This window comes from Schistocerca gregaria, chromosome X (assembly GCF_023897955.1).
Source record: "Schistocerca gregaria isolate iqSchGreg1 chromosome X, iqSchGreg1.2, whole genome shotgun sequence".
Taxonomy (NCBI): Eukaryota; Metazoa; Arthropoda; class Insecta; order Orthoptera; family Acrididae; genus Schistocerca; species Schistocerca gregaria.
In genome coordinates, this window is record NC_064931.1 from 108,138,901 (window position 1) to 108,163,217 (window position 24,317).

General features: G+C 40.5%; 1 protein-coding gene across 3 annotated transcripts in view; it reads left to right on the forward strand.

Annotated features, from left to right (window-relative positions):
- Nucleotides 1–24,317, forward strand: part of LOC126298512 (trafficking protein particle complex subunit 10) — a 147,752-nt gene that overhangs the window by 110,198 nt on the left and 13,237 nt on the right. For all 3 annotated transcript variants that reach the window (XM_049989859.1, XM_049989860.1, XM_049989861.1), the window contains 2 exons: nucleotides 2,991–3,173; nucleotides 19,759–19,936. In XM_049989859.1, the coding sequence (XP_049845816.1) occupies nucleotides 2,991–3,173; nucleotides 19,759–19,936 (361 nt within the window). The remainder of the gene's footprint in view (nucleotides 1–2,990; nucleotides 3,174–19,758; nucleotides 19,937–24,317) is intronic.

Below are 24,317 nucleotides of genomic sequence, written 5' to 3' on the forward strand. Positions count from 1 at the left end.
CAAAACTTCACCACGTAGATCAGAAACATGGTATTGTTGAGTTGTCCATGCTGTTTACATGTGCATACATTCCCAATCGCTGTTCACACGTCACCTTCAAGATGATCTCTAGTTAATGTGACTACACACTTTTTACTTTATTGGAAACAATCCTTTGTTTTGTCCTTCGTACTGGCCAACTAGGATCCTTATTGTTTAAATCTTCATCATCGTACATAAAGATAAACTAAGTTTATTTCGGACACTGATGTTAGTTTCCATTGGCAGACATCATAGCCCATACATTTGTGTTACATGGTTGGTGTAAATGCTTTATAACTTTCCGCATACAAAACCTCATCACCCTACACCTTGTTATGTTGTGGGCATGTGGTGATACCTTCACCACAGGCAAATTGTGAGTAAATTATGTGTATGCAAATTAAATATATTTATTCTCAGTTGTCTATTTCTCTGACCAAAATTAATGCAAAGCTATGCATAATACAACCCACTGTCGAAACAATAGCTACAGTGATTTCTTCCTAATGCTATTTTCGTATTTCATATAACACTTTTAAAACGATTATGACCATGCCAGGATTCAACCCTAAAATGCTCTGTTCTGTAGTCAGATATAATATCTGTTGCACCACAGAGCCAAACAAGTCACACCTACACTAGGTTGTCTTGTATACTAGGAAATCTGCACTAAGATTCACTAACAATTCTACTCTGCTTTGGGTTGTATTTCTTGACTGATAGATGACAATTGAGTTATAAGATGTGGGCCCACTTGTATAAAATGATCTACAGTTCCTTAGTTTTAAATAAATTTAATGATGATGCAGGGAGTAGGGAAAAGAATGTCCGCCTTGCACATGTCACTGCTGTCATTGGATGTAGCATAAATGCATCAGCTTCAGATAGGTTTCCACTATTAGTGTTAACAAAGTTACTTAAAAGTTGTAAATGCATTTCCCATCACTGAATAGCTAAACTTTCTGCAGTAAAAGTGCAGAAAAGTAGTAGCTTTGGCTAACACTCCTATTACATACACATAGCTGGAGCCAATGACAGAGCATTTTTGACCACATGAGCAGATATTGGAATTTAATGATTTTTAAGCTTTAATTATACAATCATAAGTGGGATTACGAAATTATAGTTTGTGATTGTAGAAAAATAAGTCGTCATTAACTTTTGCACTGGAACTTGGCCAAGGCACGTCGTAGTCAGCTGGAGTGGCTGCAGTGTTCTGCTACATAACTTCCGTTTGAAACAGTAGTACATAGACTGGCCCAGTATCAGTTTCACTAGCAGGATGGGAGTGACTGGAATAGTTATGTTAAGTTAAATATGGTGGGATGCTGTAGTAGGGGTGGTAGCTCAATCTAGTGAGATTTGTTGATAGTCCTGTGCCATCAACTAATCCAAGGACTTCCTCAATTCAGCATTGTGAATATCCAGAAAAACCAATACGGCAGTATGCATACCGAGATAGAAGTTGAATTTCAGAAGGAATATACAGGAATGGTTTCATAGTAGCATTCAAAGTTTCTTTAAACAGCGCAGAGAATTGAAATTCATGTTCCAGGATATTTCAGTGAACTGCTTTGAACAAAAGTCTGCTATTATGCAACATTACTTGATATGTGTGTGGGGTGAAATTCCAATGGGAACATAAAAGTGAAGCCAGAATGGGGTATGGGACAGCATATAACTAGCTGATTCTTGTGCGATGGAACATAGTGCGGGTTAATTCAACTATCATTCTGGGACCAGTATAAACTGTACCAAACTGTATCCAATATGTCCGAAGAAGAAACAGAGTCCACAGAAAACATTGAATTGTATTGCCAATGTGTACTTGGAGATCAGGTACACGGAGTGGTGCTGGGTTACGCTTATTCAGTGGTAGTTGAACAATAGGTGGTGATTCGGTTTGGCAGAGAGTGAGATCTTATTTCTGCAGATTCCTTCCAAACAATGCAGCATCCTTCTCCATGATAGTGATTTGTGATCTACAATTTTCTAATGAAAGTTTTAAAGTTTATTAGACTTTGAACACAACGTCACCATACCAGACAATGGTGATATTAATGTTAAGCTAGTAATAAGAGATTTTAAGTTGTACAATACTGTGCTGGAGTACTCAGGCAGTGCTTCCATTCACAATAGAAAAATAACTGTTTTCACTGTAAAAACCTGGTACACACTAACAAATCTCTCCTGCTTCCTTAACTAAAGATTCCCACTAATTCTGATTCAGTTTGAAGATTTCTGTCTTTGCTCCATCTTGTCACATTCTCTGTCAGTGTCCTTTTCTGACCTGCTTACTGTGTGTAGTTACTCTTTGAATTTCATGAACAGTCTATCTGAACTAGCCTGAAGCATCCTTCATAAAGTTCTTTCTCTTTATCCGTAGTCAGTGTGAGACCTAAGAATTGTGTAGGCAAAACAGCAGCTGCTATATAGGCTCACTACATGCTAACAGCTGCTGTGTGTGTTAGTTGAGGGGGTAGGTCTGGGCTCTTGTAATTTCAGAACACTATCCATGCTGTATTGCAAGTTGTGTGTGTAGTGATTTTTGGTTGTTGATTTCTCAGGCACTATTAACTGTACCTAATTCATGTTTCTTGTACCTTCCATTTTATAGACAAGAAACTTTTTTAGTAGAACTGGACATACTTGTCAAAAGGAAGTTATCCATAATCCTTATTTGTAGAAAAGAAACTTCCCAGTTTCACTGATAGTGGTCTGTTAAGATTTTAAGAAATGATTGGAAGATGACCGACACTACAGGAAGCCAGTCAGTTAGAGTTAATAAAAACAGTGATTGAAAGACAAAAATACATGTGAATTTTCATTAGCTTGTAACTGTCTTTTGTTCTTGAGACATGTTTATGGATACATAGAAAGTGCAACCTTGCTGGCCGAAAAACTAATGCTTTATATACAGTTATTACAATCTTTGACTTGGCATTCAGTCATTACCATTTATCTTTCAGGTGATAAAAACTGGACTAAAGTGTTCATTTTTATGGGGGCTAATGCTTGGTGACACTGATGATACACCGCCTATCAAGACAGAGTTTTCAATCAAATATAGCCCCATAATTGATCCACTGAAACGAATGAGTAGTCCAGAATTCAAACCATATTCTTGTAGCTTTGAAATAAAAGATTACAAGGTAAGTTAGTGAAAAATAGCTTTCAGCTTCTGCTTAACATAATTATTTTAATATATTTCAGTATCTTCCATTATCTTGATCACAGATTCGATGTATGCTTGTTATATCCCCCCACTTCCTGCTACTCAATTGTATGGTATTGCATTATTTGTTTAGGTAATCAATCACCTCCCATTTGCTTCAAAAGGTTTTTTCCTATTTTATTTCTATTGTATTATTATGTATATATTATATATATGTATATATGTATGTATATGTATATATTACGTATATATTTTTATTTCTATTGTATTATTTTACAACTTAGTTTATGAACAACATCCTTGTCTCATGTCTTGATTCCTCTGTCTGTGTAGAGAGTACAACCTTTCACTTTCAGCAGAAACTTCATTTCAGCTGCTTGAATATTGAAATTAGCATCTTGAGAGGGAACTTTAATTTCACTTGCATAGAATATTGTAGTCAGTGCCATTTTCTTAAAGAATTTTAGGTATGTGTAGGTGAGGTGGATGCCCTTTTTAAAGTCATCTTTATTTTCATAAACAGTAATGTAATCATCAGTAAGTAAAAAGTTGTTGTTATACCCATTTTGCTTGAAGTGAATGGCATGTCTTATCTCAAAACTCCATTCCTTGAGAATATCATCATTATAAACATAAAATAGTGTTGGAGAATGCCTACAACCTTGTTTTGTACCTGGATTAGGTTTTATTGGCTGCAGGAGGTTGTCTTACATTTTAAACATGCTCCATTACAATATTTGTAATACTGCGCGCGCGTGTGTGTGTGTGTGTGTGTGTGTGTGTGTGTGTGTGTGTGTGTGTGTATAGAGTGAAGTATAATGTTTGTATTGTGTGGTGGTGGTGGTAGTGGTGAAGAGAAGGGAGAGGGTGAAGCCCGGTGCCAATACATACATACTCTACTTCTCACAAATAGCACCAAGAGGGCCACCAAACTTAATGTCCCCATCTAATAGATGGATCATCGTCAACGTCACATGCCCTCACTTCATGACACACTGTGGAGAGGTTTGGTGTTTAAACTGGGACATTGACACAAAGTCTGGTGATCAGGAACTTTACACTACCAGTTCTCCTCCCCTCGTCAGCCAAATACTGGCAGTGAAAATTTTTTCCAACTCCAGGGTTTGAACCAGCTTACTCTCAGGTTGAGCGCCACCGCAGAAGCATGCAGTGGTGTGTGTCGAGTTTTATTTTAATGTTAGTGTTTTCTATAAAGGCTTTTGATAGAGCCTGTCAAATGCTTTGGAAAGATTTTTACTTTTCTAATAGTTCACACCATATCCCATGCCCTTCCAGAATCTATGAAGGCTGTACAAGTCCATAATTTAAACTCCCTACTCCTTTTTTATAATTTAATTTAGAGACCACCTGCACAGGCAAATACTTAGCATTTCTGACTTCGGTACTGAAGGACCCGGGTTCGATTACTGGCATCTCCACAGGTCTTCGGTGGAAGGGTGGTCTGGAATGGGATCCACTCAGCCTCGTGAGGCCAAATGAGGATCTGCTTGAATATAAAAGCAGAGAATCATCCAGACTCATCTACTGGCAATAATGGCTGGAGAGATTCGCAACATGCTGATTGCATGTCCCAGGATCATACATGCCTCCTCTTACTGCTTTGTAGGCAACAGTCGGCCAGTCACAACAGGCCTATCTATTCGTTGAGTAGTCTTTATACACTGAAGCACGAAATAAACTGGTATAGGCATGAGTATTCAAATAAAGATATACGTAAACGGGCAGAATACGGCACTGCAGTCAGCAACACCCATATAAGGCAACAAGTATCTTGCACAGTTGTTAAATCGGTTACTGATGCTGCAAAGGCAGGTTATCAAGATTTGATTGAGTTTGAACGTGGTGTTATAGTCGGCGCATGAGCATTGGGACACAGCATCTCTGAGGAAGCAACTGAACAGAATCGTTCAACGTGACAGAAGTGCAACCCTTATGCAGATTGCTGCAGATTTCAATGCTGGGCCATCAGCAGGTGGCAGTGTGCGAACTATTCAATGAAACAACATTGATATGGGCTTTTGGAGCCAAAGGCCCACTCATGTACCCTTGTTGACTGCACAACACAAAGCTTCATGCCTCACCTGGGACTGTCAACACTGACATTGGACTGTTGATGACTGGAAACATATTGCGTGGTCAGACGAGTCTCGTTACAAATTTTATTGAGTGAATGGACATGTACAGGTATGGAGATACCCTCATGAATCCATTGACCCTGTTTGTCAGCAGGGGACTGTTTAAGCTGGTGGAGGCTCTGTAATTATGTGAGCTGTCATCAGTTGGAGTGATATGGGCCCCTGATACATCTAGATACGATTCTGACAGGTGACACATGTGTAAGCATCATGTCTGATCACCTGCATTCATTCATGTTCATTGTGCATTCTGATGAACTTGGGCAATTTCAGCAGGACAATGGGACAACCCACACGTCTAGAGCTGCTACAGAGTGGCTCCAGGAACACACTTCTGAGTTTAAAAGCTTCTGTACCCACCAAACTCCCCAGATATGAACATTATTGAGCATATCTGCTATGCCTTGCAGTCTGCTGTTCAGAAGAGATCTGCACCCCCTTGTAGTCTTACGGATTTATGGACAGCCCTGCAGGATTCATGGTGTCAGTTCCCTCCAGCACTACTTCAGACATTAGTCAAGTCCATGCCATGTCGTGTTGTGGCACATCTGCATGCTCGTGGCTGCCCTATGCAGGTGTACCAGTTTCTTTGGCTCTTCAGTGTATTATGATTAGCAGAGCCAGATCCCAGCATATGTACGAGTAGTACCAGGTGAGTAGATTGTTCGCTCGTTATATTAAGAGCTTCTGATCTCAAATGAGTTACTTATTTAGCATTGTCTGTGTGCTTCTGTAGTTTAAATTGCAATTTTTTTGCATATTCATTTACAGTTCCATTTTCTTCAGTATGGGTGGGAACTGTGAATGGTGTGTTTGAATGTGACCTGAGTTGGTGACTGTTCACTCACAGCTCCGGGTAATGTAGCTTTGTTCATGTAGCTTGAGGTTGTTGCATCGAACGAGGGGTCTAAGGGATTTCTAGCACATCTCATGTGTCCTGTGAACAGGCCACTGCTGTGGCTGGCCCAGTTACTGCTCACATTGAGGTTGACTCCTCGTCAGTGTTAGAGTGGGAGTTTCTTTTAAGTTGTGGCAGTCAGTGAAAGACTTTCTGGAGACCAATGGAAAGGCATGCCCAGTTTGTGTGACAAACAGATTTCAAGTGCGATCTGTGGCTGATTAAGATCCTGAGCCAATTGCAGTCAGTTGCTCTGTTTCAGTGGAAGCCTCTCGACCTGCAAAAGTCCAAACATTCACAGAGGGTGGGATTATTGGTAGTTGGGAGCTCCAGTGTTAGATGGAGCCTCTTAAGGATAGTGCTGCCAAGGAGGGGAAGAAATCCAGTGTGCACTCTGTGTTCATATCAGGGATGAGTCATGCCAGATGTGTAACAGGTCCTACAGGATGCTACGAAGAATACAGGGTGCGGCTAACTGCAGATAGTGGCTTATGTTGGTTATAGTAACATCTGTTGATTTGTATTGGAAGAAATTCTCTCTGATTTCCAGCGGCTATCTGAAGTGGTAAAGACAGCCAGTCTTGCTTGCAAGATAAAGGCCAAACTCTTCATATGTAGCACTGTTGAGAGCATCAGTTGAGGACCTTTGGTACAGAGCCAAGTGAAGGGTGTGAATCGGATGCTCAGATCGTTCTGCAACTGTGTAAGTTGCAGATTCCTTGAGTTAAGCAATAGGGTGGAGAGGTGTCAAGGTCTGCTTAATAGATTAGGTGTCCATTACACACACAAGACAGCTGCATGGGTTGTGGGAAATGTATTAGAGTGGGCTGGACAGTTTATTATATTAGATGGTCTTAGGAAAGTACAAACAGGGGCTCAGCCCGAAAGGGAGCAGGTCAAACATATGGTGAGGGTAGATCTAGGAACCATAGGCATGACAGAAGTGAATTATCGTAAATGTGTTGGCGAAAGAACCAGAGCTCCAAGTGCTAACAAAAAGCACTAAAGCTAAAATTAGTACAGATATTGAAAGAGAGTTCAGTTGAAGCTTTTATCAAGGGCCTAGTGGTGTTCAGAAACATCAGATTAAATTCAGTTGTTGATAGTGTGTTTGTTGGAGTTGGAAGTACTTTGTCTTGTAGTGAAATTTAAGTAAATAGTTGTTTATTAGCATTGGTAGAAGTTACAATTGACAACCAGAACAAATTAATAAATTGGTTCCTTTTCTGACCTCCTGACTGGATGAAAAAGTTACTGAACGGTTCAGAGAGAACTTGAGTCTCATTTCCAATAGGTACCTGATGCAGTTGCAGAACTACACAATTGTAGTTGGTAGTGGTTTCAATCTATCCTCGAAGTGTTGGTGAAAAAACATTTTTAAAGGCAGTGGTAAGCATAAAACATAATCCGAAATTGTAGTAAGTGCTTTCTCCAAAAAATATTTTGAGCAACAGGTTTAGGATCCCATTTAAAGTTTAAATTGTTTTGATAACATATTGAACCTCTAACCAGCAAATAATCCTGACCAGATAGGGGAGCATCATGTGGGGTGTATAGATTAGTGATACCAAGGCTGTGATAGTGAGACTGAATACTGTAACATCCTAATTCATGAAAAATAAATGCAAAATATATCTATTTAAGAAAAGGAGAGAGGAAAAAACCAGTAAGAAGTCACTTCATACTTTCCTCAGAGGCAGTGTAAATTCCTTTCAAACTAACTATTTAAGTGTGCACAAGATGTGGCTTAAATTCAGAGAAATAGTACTGAAGGCAATTGAGACATTTATTCCAAGTAAATTAATAAGAGACAGGTCAGGACAAAGTTGCAAAATTAACAAAACAAAGTGTGATTTAAAAGAACAAAAAATATTGAAGATTGCCATGCTTTACAGAGGATTAAAATTTATCACAAACAAATGCAAGATGCTTTTAATAGTTTCCTCAACAAAACTCTGTCTCAAAAGTTGTCAGAAAAGCCAAAGAGATTCTGGTTGTATGTAAAGTACACCAGCTGCAGGGCCCACTCAATATATCCACTGTGTGACAACAATTGTTATGTTGCGGATGAAAGTGCTACTTAAACTGGAGATATTAAACATGTTTTCAAAATTTCCTTCACCAAAGATAACACAGTAAATATTCGAGAATTCGAGTTGAAAACCTCTGCCAACAAGAGCAATTTATAAGTAGATATCCTTGGTGTTGCGAAGAAGCTTAAATCATTTCATAAAGGCAAGTCTCCTGGCCCATACTGTATAACAGGTATGGACCTGTCACAATATGCTGATACATAGCTCCATATTCAGCAGTCATATTCAACTGCTTGGTTAATGAAAGATCACGTCCCTAAGGACATGAAAGTTGCACATGTCACACTAATACATAAGAAAGGAAATTGAAGCAATCTGCTAAATTATGGGTCAGATCACTGACGTGAATGTGCAGTAATATTTTGAAATATATACTGTGTTCGAACGTTATGAACTACCTCGAAGAAAAAGATATATTGACACACAGGATGGATTCAGAAAATATCATTCTTGTGAAACACAACTCTCTTGATTCAAACAAATTAATGAGTGCTATTGATGGAGAATTTGAATTTAATTCCATATTTCCAGAGAGGTTTTGACATTGTTCCTCAAAAAGGCTTCTAATTGTGTGCCTGTCAAGTATCATCGCAGTTCTAGGACTAGATTCATGGTATCATGTCAGAAAAGTCACAGTTTGTAGTGAGTTATGGAAAGACGTAGAGTGAAACAAAAATGGTACTTGGTAGTCCCCAAGAAAACGTACAGATGTTATAAGTGATTATCTCAACATCTTTCTGGGATTGCTTGCAGATGATGCTGACGATTACTGTTCAGTAAGATGATCATCAAAAACAATTGCAAAATGATTTAGACAAGATATATGTATGTTCTGATAAGATTATGACAAGTGTGAGGTCACCAACCCACATAAGTACACTACTGGCCATTAAAATTGCTACACCATGAAGATGACGTGCTGCAGACGTGAAATTTATTTGGCAGGAAGAAGATACTGTGATATGCAAATGATTAGCTTTTCAGAGCATTCACACGAGGTTGGTGCTGGTGGCAACACCTACAACATGCTGGCATGAGGAAATTTTCCAACCGATTTCTGATACACAAACAGCAGTTGACCGGCCTTGCCTGGTGAAACGTTGTTGTGGTGCCTCGTGTAAGGAGGAGAAATGCGTGCCATCACGTTTCCGGCTTTGGTAAAGGTCACATTGTAGCCTATCGCAATTGCGGTTTGTCGTATCCTGGCATTGCTGCTCACGTTGGTCAAGATCCAGTGACTGTTAGCAGAATATGGAATCAGTGGGTTCAGGAGGGAAATACAGAGCGTCGTGCTGGATCCCAACAGCCTCGTATCACTGGCAGTAGAGTTGACAGGCATCTTATCCACATGGCTGTAATGGATCGTGGAGCCACGTCTCGATCCCCGAGTCAACAGATGGGGACGTTTGCAAGACAACCATCTATACGAATAGTTCGACAACTTTTGCGGCAGCATGGACTATCGGCTTGGAGACCATGGCTGTGGTTATCCTTGACGCTGCATCACAGACAGGACACCTGCGATGGTGTAGTCAATGACGAACCTGGGTGCACAAATGGCAAAGCGTCATTTTTCAGATGAATCCAGATCCTGTTTACAGCATCATGATGGTCGCATCTGTGTTTCGCAACATCACGGTGAGCACACATTGTAAGCGTTTATTTGTCATCGCCATACTGGCGTATGATGATATGGGCTGCCATTGGTTACACGTCTCGGTCACCTCTTGTTTGCATTGACGGCACTTTGAACAGTGGATGTTACATTCCAGATGCGTTAAGACCCATGGCTTTACCCTTCATTCGATCCCTGCGAAACCGTACATTTCAACAGGATAATGCACAACCGCATGTTGCAGGTCCCGTGTGGGCCTTTCTGGATACAGAAAATGTTGGACTGCTGCCCTGGCCATCACATTCTCCAGATCTCTCACCAGCCGAAAATGTCTGTTCAATGGTGGCCGAGCAACTGGCTCGTCACAGTACGCCAGTCACTACTCTTGATGAACTGTGGTATCGTGTTGAAGCTGCATGGGCAGCTGTACCTGTACACGCCATCCAAGCTCTGTTTGGCTCAATGCCCAGGGTACTGATTTGTCAGGATCTATGCACCCAAATTGCGTGAAAATGTGATCACACGTTAGTTCTAGTGTAATATAGTTGTCCAATTAATACCTGTTTATCATCTGCATTTCTTCTTGGTGTAGCAATTTTAATGGCCAGTAGTGTACTAGAAGGAATCCATTAAATTTTGGTTCCCATATAAATCACACAATTCTAATTGTAGTGGATTCTGCCAAATACCTGGGGATTACTATTACAAAGAACCTGCATTGGAAGCACCACATAGATATCATGTGGAACGTGAAACAGATTCCACTTTATTGGCAGACTGCATACAAATTGCAACATGGGTATGAAAGAGACTGCATGCAATGCATTTGTCCATCTTCTTTTGGAGTATTGCTGCACTATATCACATCATTACCTCGTAGGAATCATGGAGGACATAAAAGAAGTCCAAATTTTGTACTGTTGTGAGATAGGGGAGATAAGAAAGTTAGGGTGGCAATAAAACAAAGACTTTCTCATTGCAGTAAGATCTTCGCACGAACTTTCTATTACAATTTTTTTCACCACCTTTCTCCTGTGAATGCCAAAATATATTGTTAACTCCCACCAGAATAGGGAAAAATATCCATTGTAATAAAATAATAGAAATTAGTACTTTCATGGAAAGACTGTTCATTCTTCCCAAGGTCTGTTAGAGACTGGATCGATAGAGAAATGGTGAAAGTGATTCGATGAACCCTCTATCGATTACTTAAGTGTAAATTGTACAGTAGTAGTTATGTAGGAGTGTATAAAACACACTGCTGACCATGAAAACTGCAACAGTAGGAAGGATAGCAAATAATGAAATTTTATCATACAGTGTAGGCTTTCACGACTCCTATTGTCTTCACTTAAAACTTCAGGGCTGATAGGCCTTGGTTGATGTCTAAAACTCTCCCCTGACATTTTGTCTTCAACTATGGGAGACATCCTCTGAGGTAAAGCAACAAACTCCAAAGAGAACTTGAGGAAGTGCTGATTATATAGGCAGTACAGAGGGTGCAATGCTGACATCCAAATTTTATCCAGTTCGACACCTTCGTCTTTACTGTTACAACTATTATGGTGTTAATCAATCTCGATAGCCTCTCTATACATACACGAATAATAAGGCGAAGTTTTAGATATGACGCTCATCTCACTGAATTTTATTTCATGATGACCTTCCTGGTAAACATGTTATGCTACGGTTGATTTATCCGTGTGACCCAGACGGCAATTCCCCCTATGTTTAACAAGATGAGTGTTACACTTCTCTTTGTACCGATATAAACCTGTCCACAACTGCAAGGAATTTTATATACCCCCGATGTAGCCAAAGGGTGTCATGCATATTTTGCCGATCTTAAATATTGTTTTATCTTCCTGGTGGGTCTTGTTGAACATAGGAGGAATTGCCGCTTGGGTCACATGGATAAATTGGTCATAGCAGAACATGTTTACCAGGAAGGTGACACTGAAATAAAATTCAACGAGACGAGTCATATCTAAAATGTCGCATTATTATGCGTGCATGTATAGAGAGGTTATCAAGATTGTTAAACACCTTAATAATTTTAACAGGAAAGTTGAAGGTGTAAAACTGGATAAAATTTTTATGTCAGCGTTGCACTGCAAGTGTGACGATCAATTACTTTCAATTAAGAATGTTGGCATTACCAGAGACAGTCTCATAGCAGATGCCACATGATGGACAGTGGTGCCCTCTGTACTGCCTATATAATCAGCACTTCCTCGAGTTCTCTTTGCAGTTCGCTACTTTACCTCAGAGGATGTCTCCCGCAGTTGGAGACGAAACGCCAGGGTCGAGTTTTATATACTGACCATGGCCTATCAGCCCGGCCCGGAAGTTTTAAGTGAAGAATGAAATTTTACTTATTGTGCTTATACATCATAGTAGAAAGAACAGAGATTTTTAGTGTGTGTGTGTGTGTGTGTGTGTGTGTGTGTGTGTGTGTGTGTGTGTGTGTGTGTGTGTGTGTGTGAGAGAGAGAGAGAGAGAGAGAGAGAGAGAGAGAGAGAGAGAGAGAGAGAATAATTTAATACTCAGAGCTGCCACTTACGGCAGCAACAATGACTTTAACCAGGTTGGACATCTGATTGAACTGAGCGTGGATGGTGTATGTAGGTACATCTTTCCATGCTGCTGCAACTGTATGGCAGAGTTCATCAGTGGTAGTGGCTGAAGGTTTGGCAGCACAGTCTAACACCATCTGTATTGAGGTAGATCAAGACGGCGTGGGTGACATGTATTACTTTGTAATCTGGGTGACATGTATTACTTTGTAATCTTGTCAAAAGATTGTGTCATTGTGGCGTTGAAAATACGGCAGAGCCTCTGGCCCTAATAACATCATAAATTTAACAGCTATAAATATAATGGCTGCTGTTCCAATTAACAGCTATGCAAACCTGGGGTGAGAGCATTGTGCATCCGTTGGCACACCATAACAACATGCCAGATGGTGGGTCCATATCACAGTTATGAGTGCAATCTCACAAAAATCATCATCCTGAGAGGGGGGGGGGGGGGGGGATATGGGTCTGGACTGTCCATCATCATCATACAGTATTACGCTGTTGGCACACCTCTCTCTGCTGTTGCATCAAGCAAAGTTGCAACAATGTTCACTGTGCTGACAGTCTGTTGTGTTCTTGACTTCGACACACTTTCATTGTGGATACTCATCTCACAGCAAACAAGCTCATTTTCTAACTCAAGGTACTTACGTGGCTGTACGATACTACACGGTCGAGCAAACAATATATTTGTCCTTTCGAACAACAGGCACACAGTGCTACCGTGAGCCTGTGTGGCACTGAGAGAATGTCTCGTATGAAACTATTAATTCTGCATAATTTAGTTCCTCACCGCATATTTGTTGATCAAATAGTCAGTTGGTGTACTACCAGTCTGTAGTGTCAGATGAGCATAATGTTTCTGTAATCAGACGTGTTGCTGTCGTCAGGTACACTGATGAACTGAGCTTCTGAGGTTGCGCGGCCGACTTATATCCCCTCACACCAAGATCTGTTACCTCTGTGGTCCGAGTCCGAGAGCCCGACATTGATATGCAAATACTGCTAAAAGCGGCAGAAGATGTGCATTGTGAACCTTGTCGTGCTCTGGTGAGAACTGAGATAATGAAGTCAAACATTATGAACAAGGGGAGGGTGGCAGAAACCTGAGAGAATGCCCAGATATTGTTATCTTACCTTCTGACAAAAGCAATGCTGCTGCTGTTCTCTTCCTTGACAATTACTTGGAGGAGAAGCAGAATCTGCTAAATGCCTATTCCCACAGTAAGATCAATGCTGACCCCACCAAGAATGTGCAGAATGAGACCGTGACGCTTCTCGAGGAGTAGGGGCTACCAGAGGGGGTTATTGAGAAATTGTCACCATGAGGACCTGTACCTCTAAGACTTGAGTCCTTGAGGTCAGTAAAGAAGGGGTGCCATTACACCCCATTGTTAGCAGCGTCAAAGCTCCTACGTATTTTCTGGCAAAATGCCTGACAGAGGTAGTAAGTCCTTACGTGGGTAAATGCCTACATCACATGTGCGGTTTGGTGAATTGTACATCTGAACTCCATACATCCCAACATCAAATTTATGATGGAGACCAAAGAAGGGAAAGACTACCATTACTGGACGTCATAGTCAAGAGAATAGCTGATAGCAACCTGGACCACAGTGCGTATCGGAAGAAAACACACGTTGATATGTGTTTGCACGCTGGTAGCTGCCACCATCCTACACAGAGCAATGGAGTACTAAAAACACAAGAATACAGGTGCACACCATCTTGGATGCAGAGCGTCTGCCACAGAAACTGGAACACCTTAGCCGTGTGTTAAAAAAAAAGGGCAGCTCTGAATGCCAGATGAAGCAAGCTGTTCACCCCTACAGTAAAACTTGAGGAGGTGGAAGAAATAATGGAGAGAGAGGTAGTCACAGCCTTTATACCTAGCAGGCTTTTAGGATAAGTAGAAGCACATGCTATAAAAGCACCATGTAAGAACTGTCTTTTGCCCGACCAATAAAATACAGACATTATTGTGGAGTGTCTGGCATTGGTTTGTGGAAGGTTGGAGCCTATCACATTATCCCGTGTCATTGTGACAAGACATAAATCAGACAACCATGGCACCGTCGAAGATTGATGCAGAGAACACCAGCAGCACACTCGAGTAATGCACCTAAACTAGTCGGTGGTTGCAGAGCATAGTTTGTCAGAGAATCACACTGTGGAAAATGAGCATATAAGGATTTTAGCGCAGACTTCCAAATACTGAGACAGTGTCATTAGAGAAACCATCAAAATTCACACCAGGGATAATCTTATCAATCGGGACTGCACACTGCAACTATAATCTCAGCAAGGCTTGGGAACCAGCACTGGATCTAATTAAGAGGCTTAGCAGACAGTGATGTGGCAACCCCCTAGACAGAGCAACTACATCAACACTACCAACTTGTCTGATTGTGTTCATTTCATGAGATGTATGTGGGAGGGAGTAATATGTTGCCCGACACATCTTCAGCCATATGCTCTCAGAATTTCAACACTAAACCTCTCTGTTATAAACAAGACCCCTCTTGTAGAGACTGTCACTACAGATTGTTGAGCATTCCCATAACACTTTTGCTCTTACTGATCAATCCTTTGATGAAATGTACCACTGTTTGTTACATGTCTTCCATTAATCCAACCTGGTAAGGATTGCAGATTCATGAGCAATACTGAAGAATCAAACTTAATAAAGTTTTGTTAGCCATTTATTTTGTGTATGAATTACACTTCCTGAACAACTCATTGTAAAGAAGACACGTTAAGTTGCAGAAAGGCACAATTAAGACACTTGCTTAAAGCTTTCAGCTGCAGCCAGAGAAACACACACCATTCATACACATAAACAGGCACACTTGATGCACAATTGATGGCCAACTCCGGCACCTTGGGCCAGAGTGCTGATTCCTGCCCGGGGTTTCTATTGTTACATTTGCTTAAGATGTTCCCAGTTAATCTCAGCCTGGCATCTGCTTTTTCTATAGTTTATTTCATGTGACCATTCCACATTGGGCCACTTCATATGGTTAATGTTAGACTTTTTATGGTAGTTCCTGTTGCCAGTGGTTTATAACCAGTAGTGTAATTGAACAGTAATGTCTCTTTGGAAATTTATACACAAAAAGACCATGTACTTATGTTCATAGTTGGCTGCCATTCTCTGTACAAAACATTAATCCCAGTAGGTGACCATACATTTTGCTGCAGGCTTCACACCCTTCCTGTAGACAACACCATTGCCTGTGAAAATCCTGGTGGAGCTTTCAATGTTACCTACTAAGTAGTTTATAACACTAATGGAAAAAAAATTACAACACCAACAAATTATTAATGTAGAGTAATAAAATTTCAGAAATATGTTTGTCTAGGTAACATATATGTGATTAACACTGCAAGATCACAGGTTAATGTAAGCACAAAATAAGCCATTCCAAATTTAAAATGCTGTTAAATTAATAACCATTGTAACTACAAGAATGTTGAAGGCAAGAATGCAAATATGCACGCATTGTATTGCACAGGTGCCAGATGTCAGTTTGTGATGGAGTTCTATGCCTGTTCCACTTGGTCAGTTGATACAGGGACAGTTAATACTGGTTGTGGATGACACTCCAATGATGCCCCATATGTGCTTGATTGGAGACAGATCTGATGATAGAGCAGGCCAAGCCAACATGTTGACACTTTGTAGAGCATATTGGATTACAACAGTGGTATGTGGTCAAGCATTATCATGTTCGAAACATCCCTTGGAATGCTGTTCATGAATGTCAGCACAGCAGGTCAATTTACCAGACTGGCATATAGATTTATGGTCAGGGTGTGTGGGATAGCTACAGAAGTGCTCCTGCTGTTGTACAAGATCCCACCCCAGACAGTAACTTCAGGTGTAGGTCCAGTGTGTCTAGCATGCAGATGGGTTGGTTGCAGGCCCTCAAGTGGCCTCATTCTAACCTACACCATGACTGGCACTGAGGCAGAACCATCGTTGATCAGAAAACACAAAAGACTCCACCTTGCCTTCCAGTGAGCTCTAGTTTGACACAACTGATCTCACTGTCAATGGTGGAATGCTTGCTATAGGGCACCTGGCTTAAAGCTGTTCTTGAAGTAACAGATTTGTAACAGTTTTTTGTGACTTTGGTGTCAACTACTGCTCAAATTGCTGCTGCAGATGCAATATGATGTGGCAAGAGCCATATGCCAAGTATGATCGTTTTCCTTCTCAGTAGAGCCACATGACCACCCAGAGCCCAGTCTTCTTGCAACTCTACATTCTTGTGGCCACTGCTGCCACTAATCATGTACCTTGGCTACATTGCTGCAAAGTTTTTATGCAATATCGCACAAGGAACATAAAGGTCCTTGGAAGACCTGTTGCACAACCTCATTCAAACTCAGTGAGATGTTGATAAAGGTGTTTCTTGTCACCTTAAAGGCATTTTTGACTTAACATCAGGTCACTTCATTCAGTCTCAAAGATAACTAATGCACACAACCATTAAGTGTATATTTAAAGCAAACCTGATTTGTATCCTCATAGTGGCACTAGTAGTGCCACTCTTATGCAACTGGCATGATATTTGAATAGACTTGATCTTTCAGATGTAGAAAAATGCCTACCAACTTTCATTTAGAAGAAGACAATTATTTAACAGTATGAAGGGATTATGACATCTTCAACATGCCTGCCTTCATTGTTGTTGTTGTGGCGCAGACAAATAGCAAAATTTTGCATGACTCACTGATGTGTCGGAACATAGATGCTGTCAATAACCTGAATGCTTGTTTTCAGCTCATCAATGATTTTGGGATTATTGCTGTACACCTTGTCTTAAATATAGCCCCACAAAAATGAGTTGCATGTGTTCAGATCCAGAGAATATGGCAGCCAATCGAGGCCCATGCCAGTGGCCACTGTGTACCCCAGAGCCAGAACACGGTTGCCAAAGTGCTCCCCCAGGATATCACTCTCCTGCTTTGATGGGGTCGAGCTCTGTCTTGCATGAACCAAATCTTGCCAAAACCAGTCACTTTGGATAATGGGAATGAAATCATTGTCCAAAACCTTCACATACCATTTGGTAGTCACTGTGCCATCAAGGAATATCCCACAGATTATTCCATGACTGGACATTGCACACCAGACAGTCACCTGTTGAGGGTGAAGAGACTTCTTGATCGCGAAATGCAGATTCTCATTCCCTAAAATGCCCCAGTTTTGCTTATTGATGAACCCATCCACACAAATGTGGTCTTCATCGCTAAACCAACATACTAATTGCCGTCATGCCCCGTGGCCAGCTGTACAGTTTGAACATCCTAACACAAACCATTCAGAAGTTATGATGATTTTATTTCATGACATTCAATAATTGTCACCATGTATGTTGCACAACTTCTTCTTGGTATTGTGATATTTTCCTGTCACTATGTTGTAAATGCTAATAGTCTTTAAATAACATTTATGTCAGTCATCTTTTTCCTGTTATGAACAACTGTTATGAATTTTTGCAGCAGCAGTGGGCTGTAGAGTGGAAGTGGCTGTGATTGTGGGTGTGCAAATATATTTTTTTAGGTGACACAGTTTTATTACAAACACACTGTTGAACAAAAAAAGAAATCAGTTGTAAACAATAAATTTGACTGCCACAAGAAACATTAAGAAACAATGGTAATAAAATAAGGATAAAATATGCCCAAAGCCTAAAATTCAGGCAGTGGATTAACCTAAAAAACTACAAATACACTCATAAGACAAAACAAGTGCAGCATCTGGTTATTTAAATTGTCAAAATCGTGAGCTGGCTGGAGGACCCTGCCCATAATGCTCTGAACATTGTCAACTGGGGCGAGATCTGGTGATTTTGCTGACCAAGGTGGGGTTTGGCAGGCATGAAGACAAGCAGTAGAAACTCTCGTCGTGTGAGGGTGCAAATTATCTTGCTAAAATGTAAGTCCAGTATGGCTTGCCATGAAGGGCAACAAAACAGACTGTAGAATATCGTCAGCATACAACTGTGCTGTGATGATGCCATTGGGGGCATCTAGTCAGGTTGGTATGACGCTATCTGGGGCATCTCCATGCATGTCTTCATTGATCATTGGGCTCAGTTTGGTGCAGGTCTCATCACTGAAGACAATTCTACTCCACTCAATGAGATTCCAGCGCAAAGGCATGTCTGGAGATGCCCTGGGCAGTAGTGGATACCAACCTGACTGTTGCCCTCCATACGGCACAGCAACCAGGAATGATGCTCTGGGGCACAACTTCTTTCTATAACAGCACCCTTTTGGATGTCAGCCATGGCACCCTTACAGCGCAGCGCTACATAGACAATATTCTACACTCTGTTTAGTTGCCCTTCATGACAGGCCATCCTGGGCTTACATTTCAGCAAGATAATGCCTGCCTCCACACAGTGAGAGTTTCTACTGCTTGTCTTCATGCTTGCCAAACGCTACCTTGTCCAGCAAGGTCGCTGCACTTCTCCCCAGTTCAGAATGTTTTGAACATTATGGGCAGGGCCCTCGAACCACCTCAGGATTTTGATGATCTAACATGCTGGATGGACATAATTTGGCACACTAGCCCTTAGGAGTACATCCAACATCTCTGTCAATCAATACCAAGCCAAATAACTGCTTTCATAAGGGCCAGAGGTGGACCAATGCATTATTGACGTGCTTGATTTGTGAAGCTCTTTCTCTTGAATAAATCACCCATTTTTTCTGAAATTGTAGTCATTTATTCATCTGCACATGTTCATCACAGCTACCAATTTCTGTCCCATTCAGATAATTTTGTTGTTGTGATTTTCTTCTTCTTCTTCTTCTTCTTATATTGTAGGAGCAATGTGCTGTGTAACATCCCAGTTGGCAAGTTACAGTTACATGTCCAAAATTGCACTAAAAATGCAGTGAATGAACTAAAGTACACAATCAGTCAACATTAACCAATGCTGCCGCCTCCTGAGCTGCTAACAACCAACCCCAACCCTTCTTCCTGCCTCCCACCTTTCTCTCTTGCTCTACCCACCCCAACCTTGTCCACCTGTCAAACTGCAGCACTGACATTGTGCATTCAGCCAGTGCCATGTAAGGGCTTATGATTGTGGTCACATAATTTTAATGGTTGCACCTATTGTGCTATTAGCCTGTACTTTAAAAGGAAATATGAATAGTTGTGCAGAGGTTATAAGAAGCTTGATTTTCTTTTTTTTCCAGACACTGTATGAAGTTAAATCACAGGTTGAACCTTTAAAAGGGAACGAATTTTGTCGGGCAGGCAGCATGTGCCATCTCCAACTGCATGTCCGCCGAATTAATCCTAGTTCTCATAACTCCTTAATGTATGAAGTACTTGCTGATCAAACTATTTGGGCCGTGTGTGGAAGAACAGCTGGTAAGTTATTATAATTATTACTATTTAATTGCTGCACAAACAGTATAGATGAGTTTGACTGCAGTTTTGCAGGATTCTTCTCAGTTTGTTTTACATTTGTTTGTCAGTCCTGCATTTGATCTTACTGTTTCAGCTACATTTATCCTCAGATGCGTACATCTGCAGTCTTCAGGCTTCCTACAATACCACAGGTTGTAAAGTCATATCCCATTTCCTGTTGCACAGACCATTTAAACATCCCAACAGTACCCTACATTCATCTTTCCACATGTCTTTGCTGTTAATGCTTCAGGGGTTAGAGCCACTGAAACAATACATTTCGTCCTGCTTGCACTGTTACTTGCCATTTTTCACAGACTGAACCCTTAGAAAACCAACCAAGGACTTGGCGAATAATCTGTCTCGCTCAGTCTAAGCAAATTTTAAAATACTCTTGGCTTACATTGTCGTTGATATAACCAAGCCTGTGGCATTATAGGATGTTGTTAGTTTGCACAAATGAGGAACCTACTGTTGCTTTTGTTGGATAAGTCATGTTGTCATTATTGTAAGTCTCCATAAATGCTGAACTTAGTTATGCTTGGTGCAGTACGTTAACAAGGACATGCATTTGTCACCTGTGCTGTCTCTTATATTAATTTTTTTGTCCTCTCTCAGGTTATTCATTTTCTATTACCTGTACATTTTTTTCATTTTTGCTCTGTTATCACATATCGCCACTACTGTAGCCTTACTCTTTACTTTCGTTCATATCCCTCCACTGATACAGTGCCCAAAGTCTGCACTTGTTATCTTTGAGGAAGGGAGTTAACATGTGCCATATCTATAATATGTGTAATGAGTATTAAATGGAAAACAAACCAGGATGCACAGCCAGGAGGGATGGGATTGGGTTTTGTAAACACAAGGTCCATATGGGTTGCTCAGTGACCCCAGTTATTTATCACAGTAAGATTTGTATGTGAGTCAGTGACCATTGTTTGCAATAATGGAAAATTTTGTATACCAGAAAACAGACATGTTTAACACTCTAGAAGCCGGCCACTTTGAAGAATAGTAGGACTAGGAAACAGGCCAGTTATACTGTTATATAAAGTGTTCTGCTACATGTGTAATTGCTGTACCTTGAAGAGTAGTACATACTACAAAAGGTCCAAGCTTCAAGATTTATTTTTCACATTTACTTTTGTTCTTTGTTAGATATCAAATTTTAAAATAATGGCAATGAAAAGTGCAAATCTCCTTCCAAGAAAAAAGTGTGAGGTGAGTTATTGAGCAATTTCTTCCCTTTGAACTTTGAAAATATCTTGCTCACTCACCAAATGTGATGTATTTGCTGCAGAATTACAGCAAACTGTGAAACCTAATGAGTACATGCATGGAATTATGTTAATATGATCACATATTGGCTCAGCCATTCGTGACAGCATCTACTACATTCAGTTGAATATCTTTTGAAATAATTTTAGAAATTGACAAAGAAAGTAGCACCTGTCAAGGGACAGGTAGCAAGGCATTGTTCTCATATGAACTGAGTGCAGTTTTTGAGCAACAGGAGGCTCGAATGTCAGGAAAATTGCAGCTCGATCTAGGTTAAAAAGTAAAGAACATACGGCACAAAAAAAAAGCTGTCGGAAAAAATGCAGGAATTTGCAAAAATTATGCTGGAAAGTCTCTAAATATGGCATGTTGTGGCACCTTGAGTACAGAGAGAGGTAAATCTCTAGGCAGCCTTTAACCAAATCTGGTTGGCTGGAGGTTCCCCTTATTCTGAAGGAAGACAGTATTTGTCCTCGTCCTCAAATCAAGGACGGGCTTCATAATACCCCAGTCGTGATGATAGCATTATCCTTGTTAGCTATGTAGGACAGGTTGTGGATTACATGGCAAGTCAGATTCTGACACTAGACTTGGGATAAAAGAAGCTCGTCAGCAGCCTCCTATGTGGTTTCAGGAAGACTCACCCACACACTTGGCAGTTAAACCCTGATGGAAGCATCAGTACAAGTGGCATTTATATGCAGGCTGTATGTACTGAATATTTTCTTGAATCTGCAACAGTAGTTGGAGACAAACTATCCTTAGACAACTCCGTAAGTGGGACATCATCCCAACTTCATATGGCCCTTTCTTTCAAGTCAGTTTATCAGATACTTCGTTGGTAATATCATACATACAGGCATGAAGAAAACCGTGTCTCCCATAGACCAGTTTGTTGCATTAATATGCTTTCTGCTAATTGTTTGCAGACATGTTGACAGTTTTGCTGATTTCTCATTCTCAAGCACCAGTCTTCTAACAATTACTGGTAATAAAATAGAAGAGCAGTGGGTAGATAAGCCATTATGTAGACCTAATTAGAGAATTGTGTATATAGTTTCAATTGCTCGTATCACCTTCAGATGAGTCATATTGCACTCAGTTTTAAAAATGCAGTGATGTTTCTTGCTATCTGGTGGCAGCTCCTGATGGTGCATGATGTGTACAGTGTCTGTCTTCCAATTTCTGTTATTCCATACTATTGCTTGCCTATCAGTGGACTAATTTTTCATGAACTGTCAGTGTAAACAAGGCACATGGTGTAGGCCAAATTTCCTTCATCAGTTACAGAAGCAGTAATTCCTTACCATGAGTTGCAAAGTACGTCCAGAATTATTTTAGATTTGCTGGAAGAAGAAATGGTATCAAGAATAAAGCAGTCCAAAGTTTTCCAGCCATAAAAGAAGCCTAGGAATTTCTACAAAGACAGAGAATTACATGGTTTTACTGTTTACCTGGGCACACAGGGACAGGGAAATACAGCAGCAGATAATGTAACTAAGAGATTGTCATCTTATTGTTGAGATGGAACAGAATTGTGCATAAAATGTTTTTTTTGTGGGGGATGGGATTCAAATAGCTGCTGCCGGTGAAGCCAACAACTTGGTCATTTCATACCAGTACCTCCATATCAAGGATGCAAAATCAAATTGTTAAACACATCTTTGTGTAAGACTGTGCACTGTGACAAATTAATTCCTCGTCTGTGAAGAAGAACCATCATTGTAGTGTATTTGTAGTGTACAAATTTACAGAGGTTCAACAAAAGTATGGAAACAGTGAGAACTGTGTGCTTAAACATAGATGCATATGCTAGCTAAGGTCACCGATGGTTCTGTTGTATTTAACCACAAACAGCACCTGTGTAATACACTCAATAACATGCAGCCGTCAGTTATGGTCAAAACTGTGTTCTGTGTAGCTGTGAGTGCATTATGTCAGAGCTAAGTAAATACGAAATGGGCAAATTGTTGGTGCTTGTTGGTGTGTGCTTCTGTAATCAAGGTAGCCTAAGTATTTACTGTTTCAAAAGGCATTGAAGATTTATACTGCATACAAGGAAAATGGGAAATTGTCATCCACTAAGTCACAATGTGGACAAAAGTGTGTGTTCAGTGATCATGAAAGATGGTCATTGAAACAGATTGTGGTGAAGGAAAAGATGGGAGCTGCAAAAGCCACTGCAGAACTGAGTATTGCAATTTCGAACCCTGTCAGTACCAAAACAACTGAAAGGGAGTTCTATAAGCTGGGAATTGCAGGTTGAGCTGTAATTGCAAAACCAGATATCAGTGATGTGAATGCCCACCACAGGAAAATGTGGTGCTAGAGCCATAAAACATGGACTATGAAGCAGTGGAAGAAAGTCATTTGGTCAAATGAGTCTTACTGCACATAGTTACCAACTTCTGGCTGAGTTTATGTGCCAAGAGTGAAACATGGTGGGGGTTTGATAGTGATTTGGGTGGCCATATTACGAGAATTCGTGGGCCAATGGCTTACTCTGCAAAGCTGCATTCCTGCTAAGGATTATGGGACCACTTTGTGTGATAAGGTCCAACCCATGGTACAGTGTTCGTTCCCTAATGGTGATGCTGTGTTCCAAGACAGGGCCCCTATTCCCACCACTTGTATCATCCATGAATGGTTTTATAAGCTTAAGGATGAATTGTCACATCTCCCCTGGCCACCACAGTTGATGGATCTCAGTATTATCAAGCCTTTATGGCCTACTTTCAAGAGAAGGGTGTGTGATGGCTATGTACCTGCATCATTGTTACCTAAACTTAGCACTATTTTGCAGAAATAATGCTCTATAAAATTCCCTTCCTGTTTGTGATCATTGCAGTTAATATTATAAACTGTAATGAGACCTGTGAGTTAATTTGCTCAATATACTCATTAGAGGGAGACCGACTGACAAAATGATTGATGAACTACAGCATTATTATGGGATGGCCATTAGAAATAATACTGAGAATTTGTTGAAAATGAAGCTGACAGTATGGGCTACCTTCTTCCATAGACTGTCTGATGAAAAACCAGTACACCACCTTTGCCC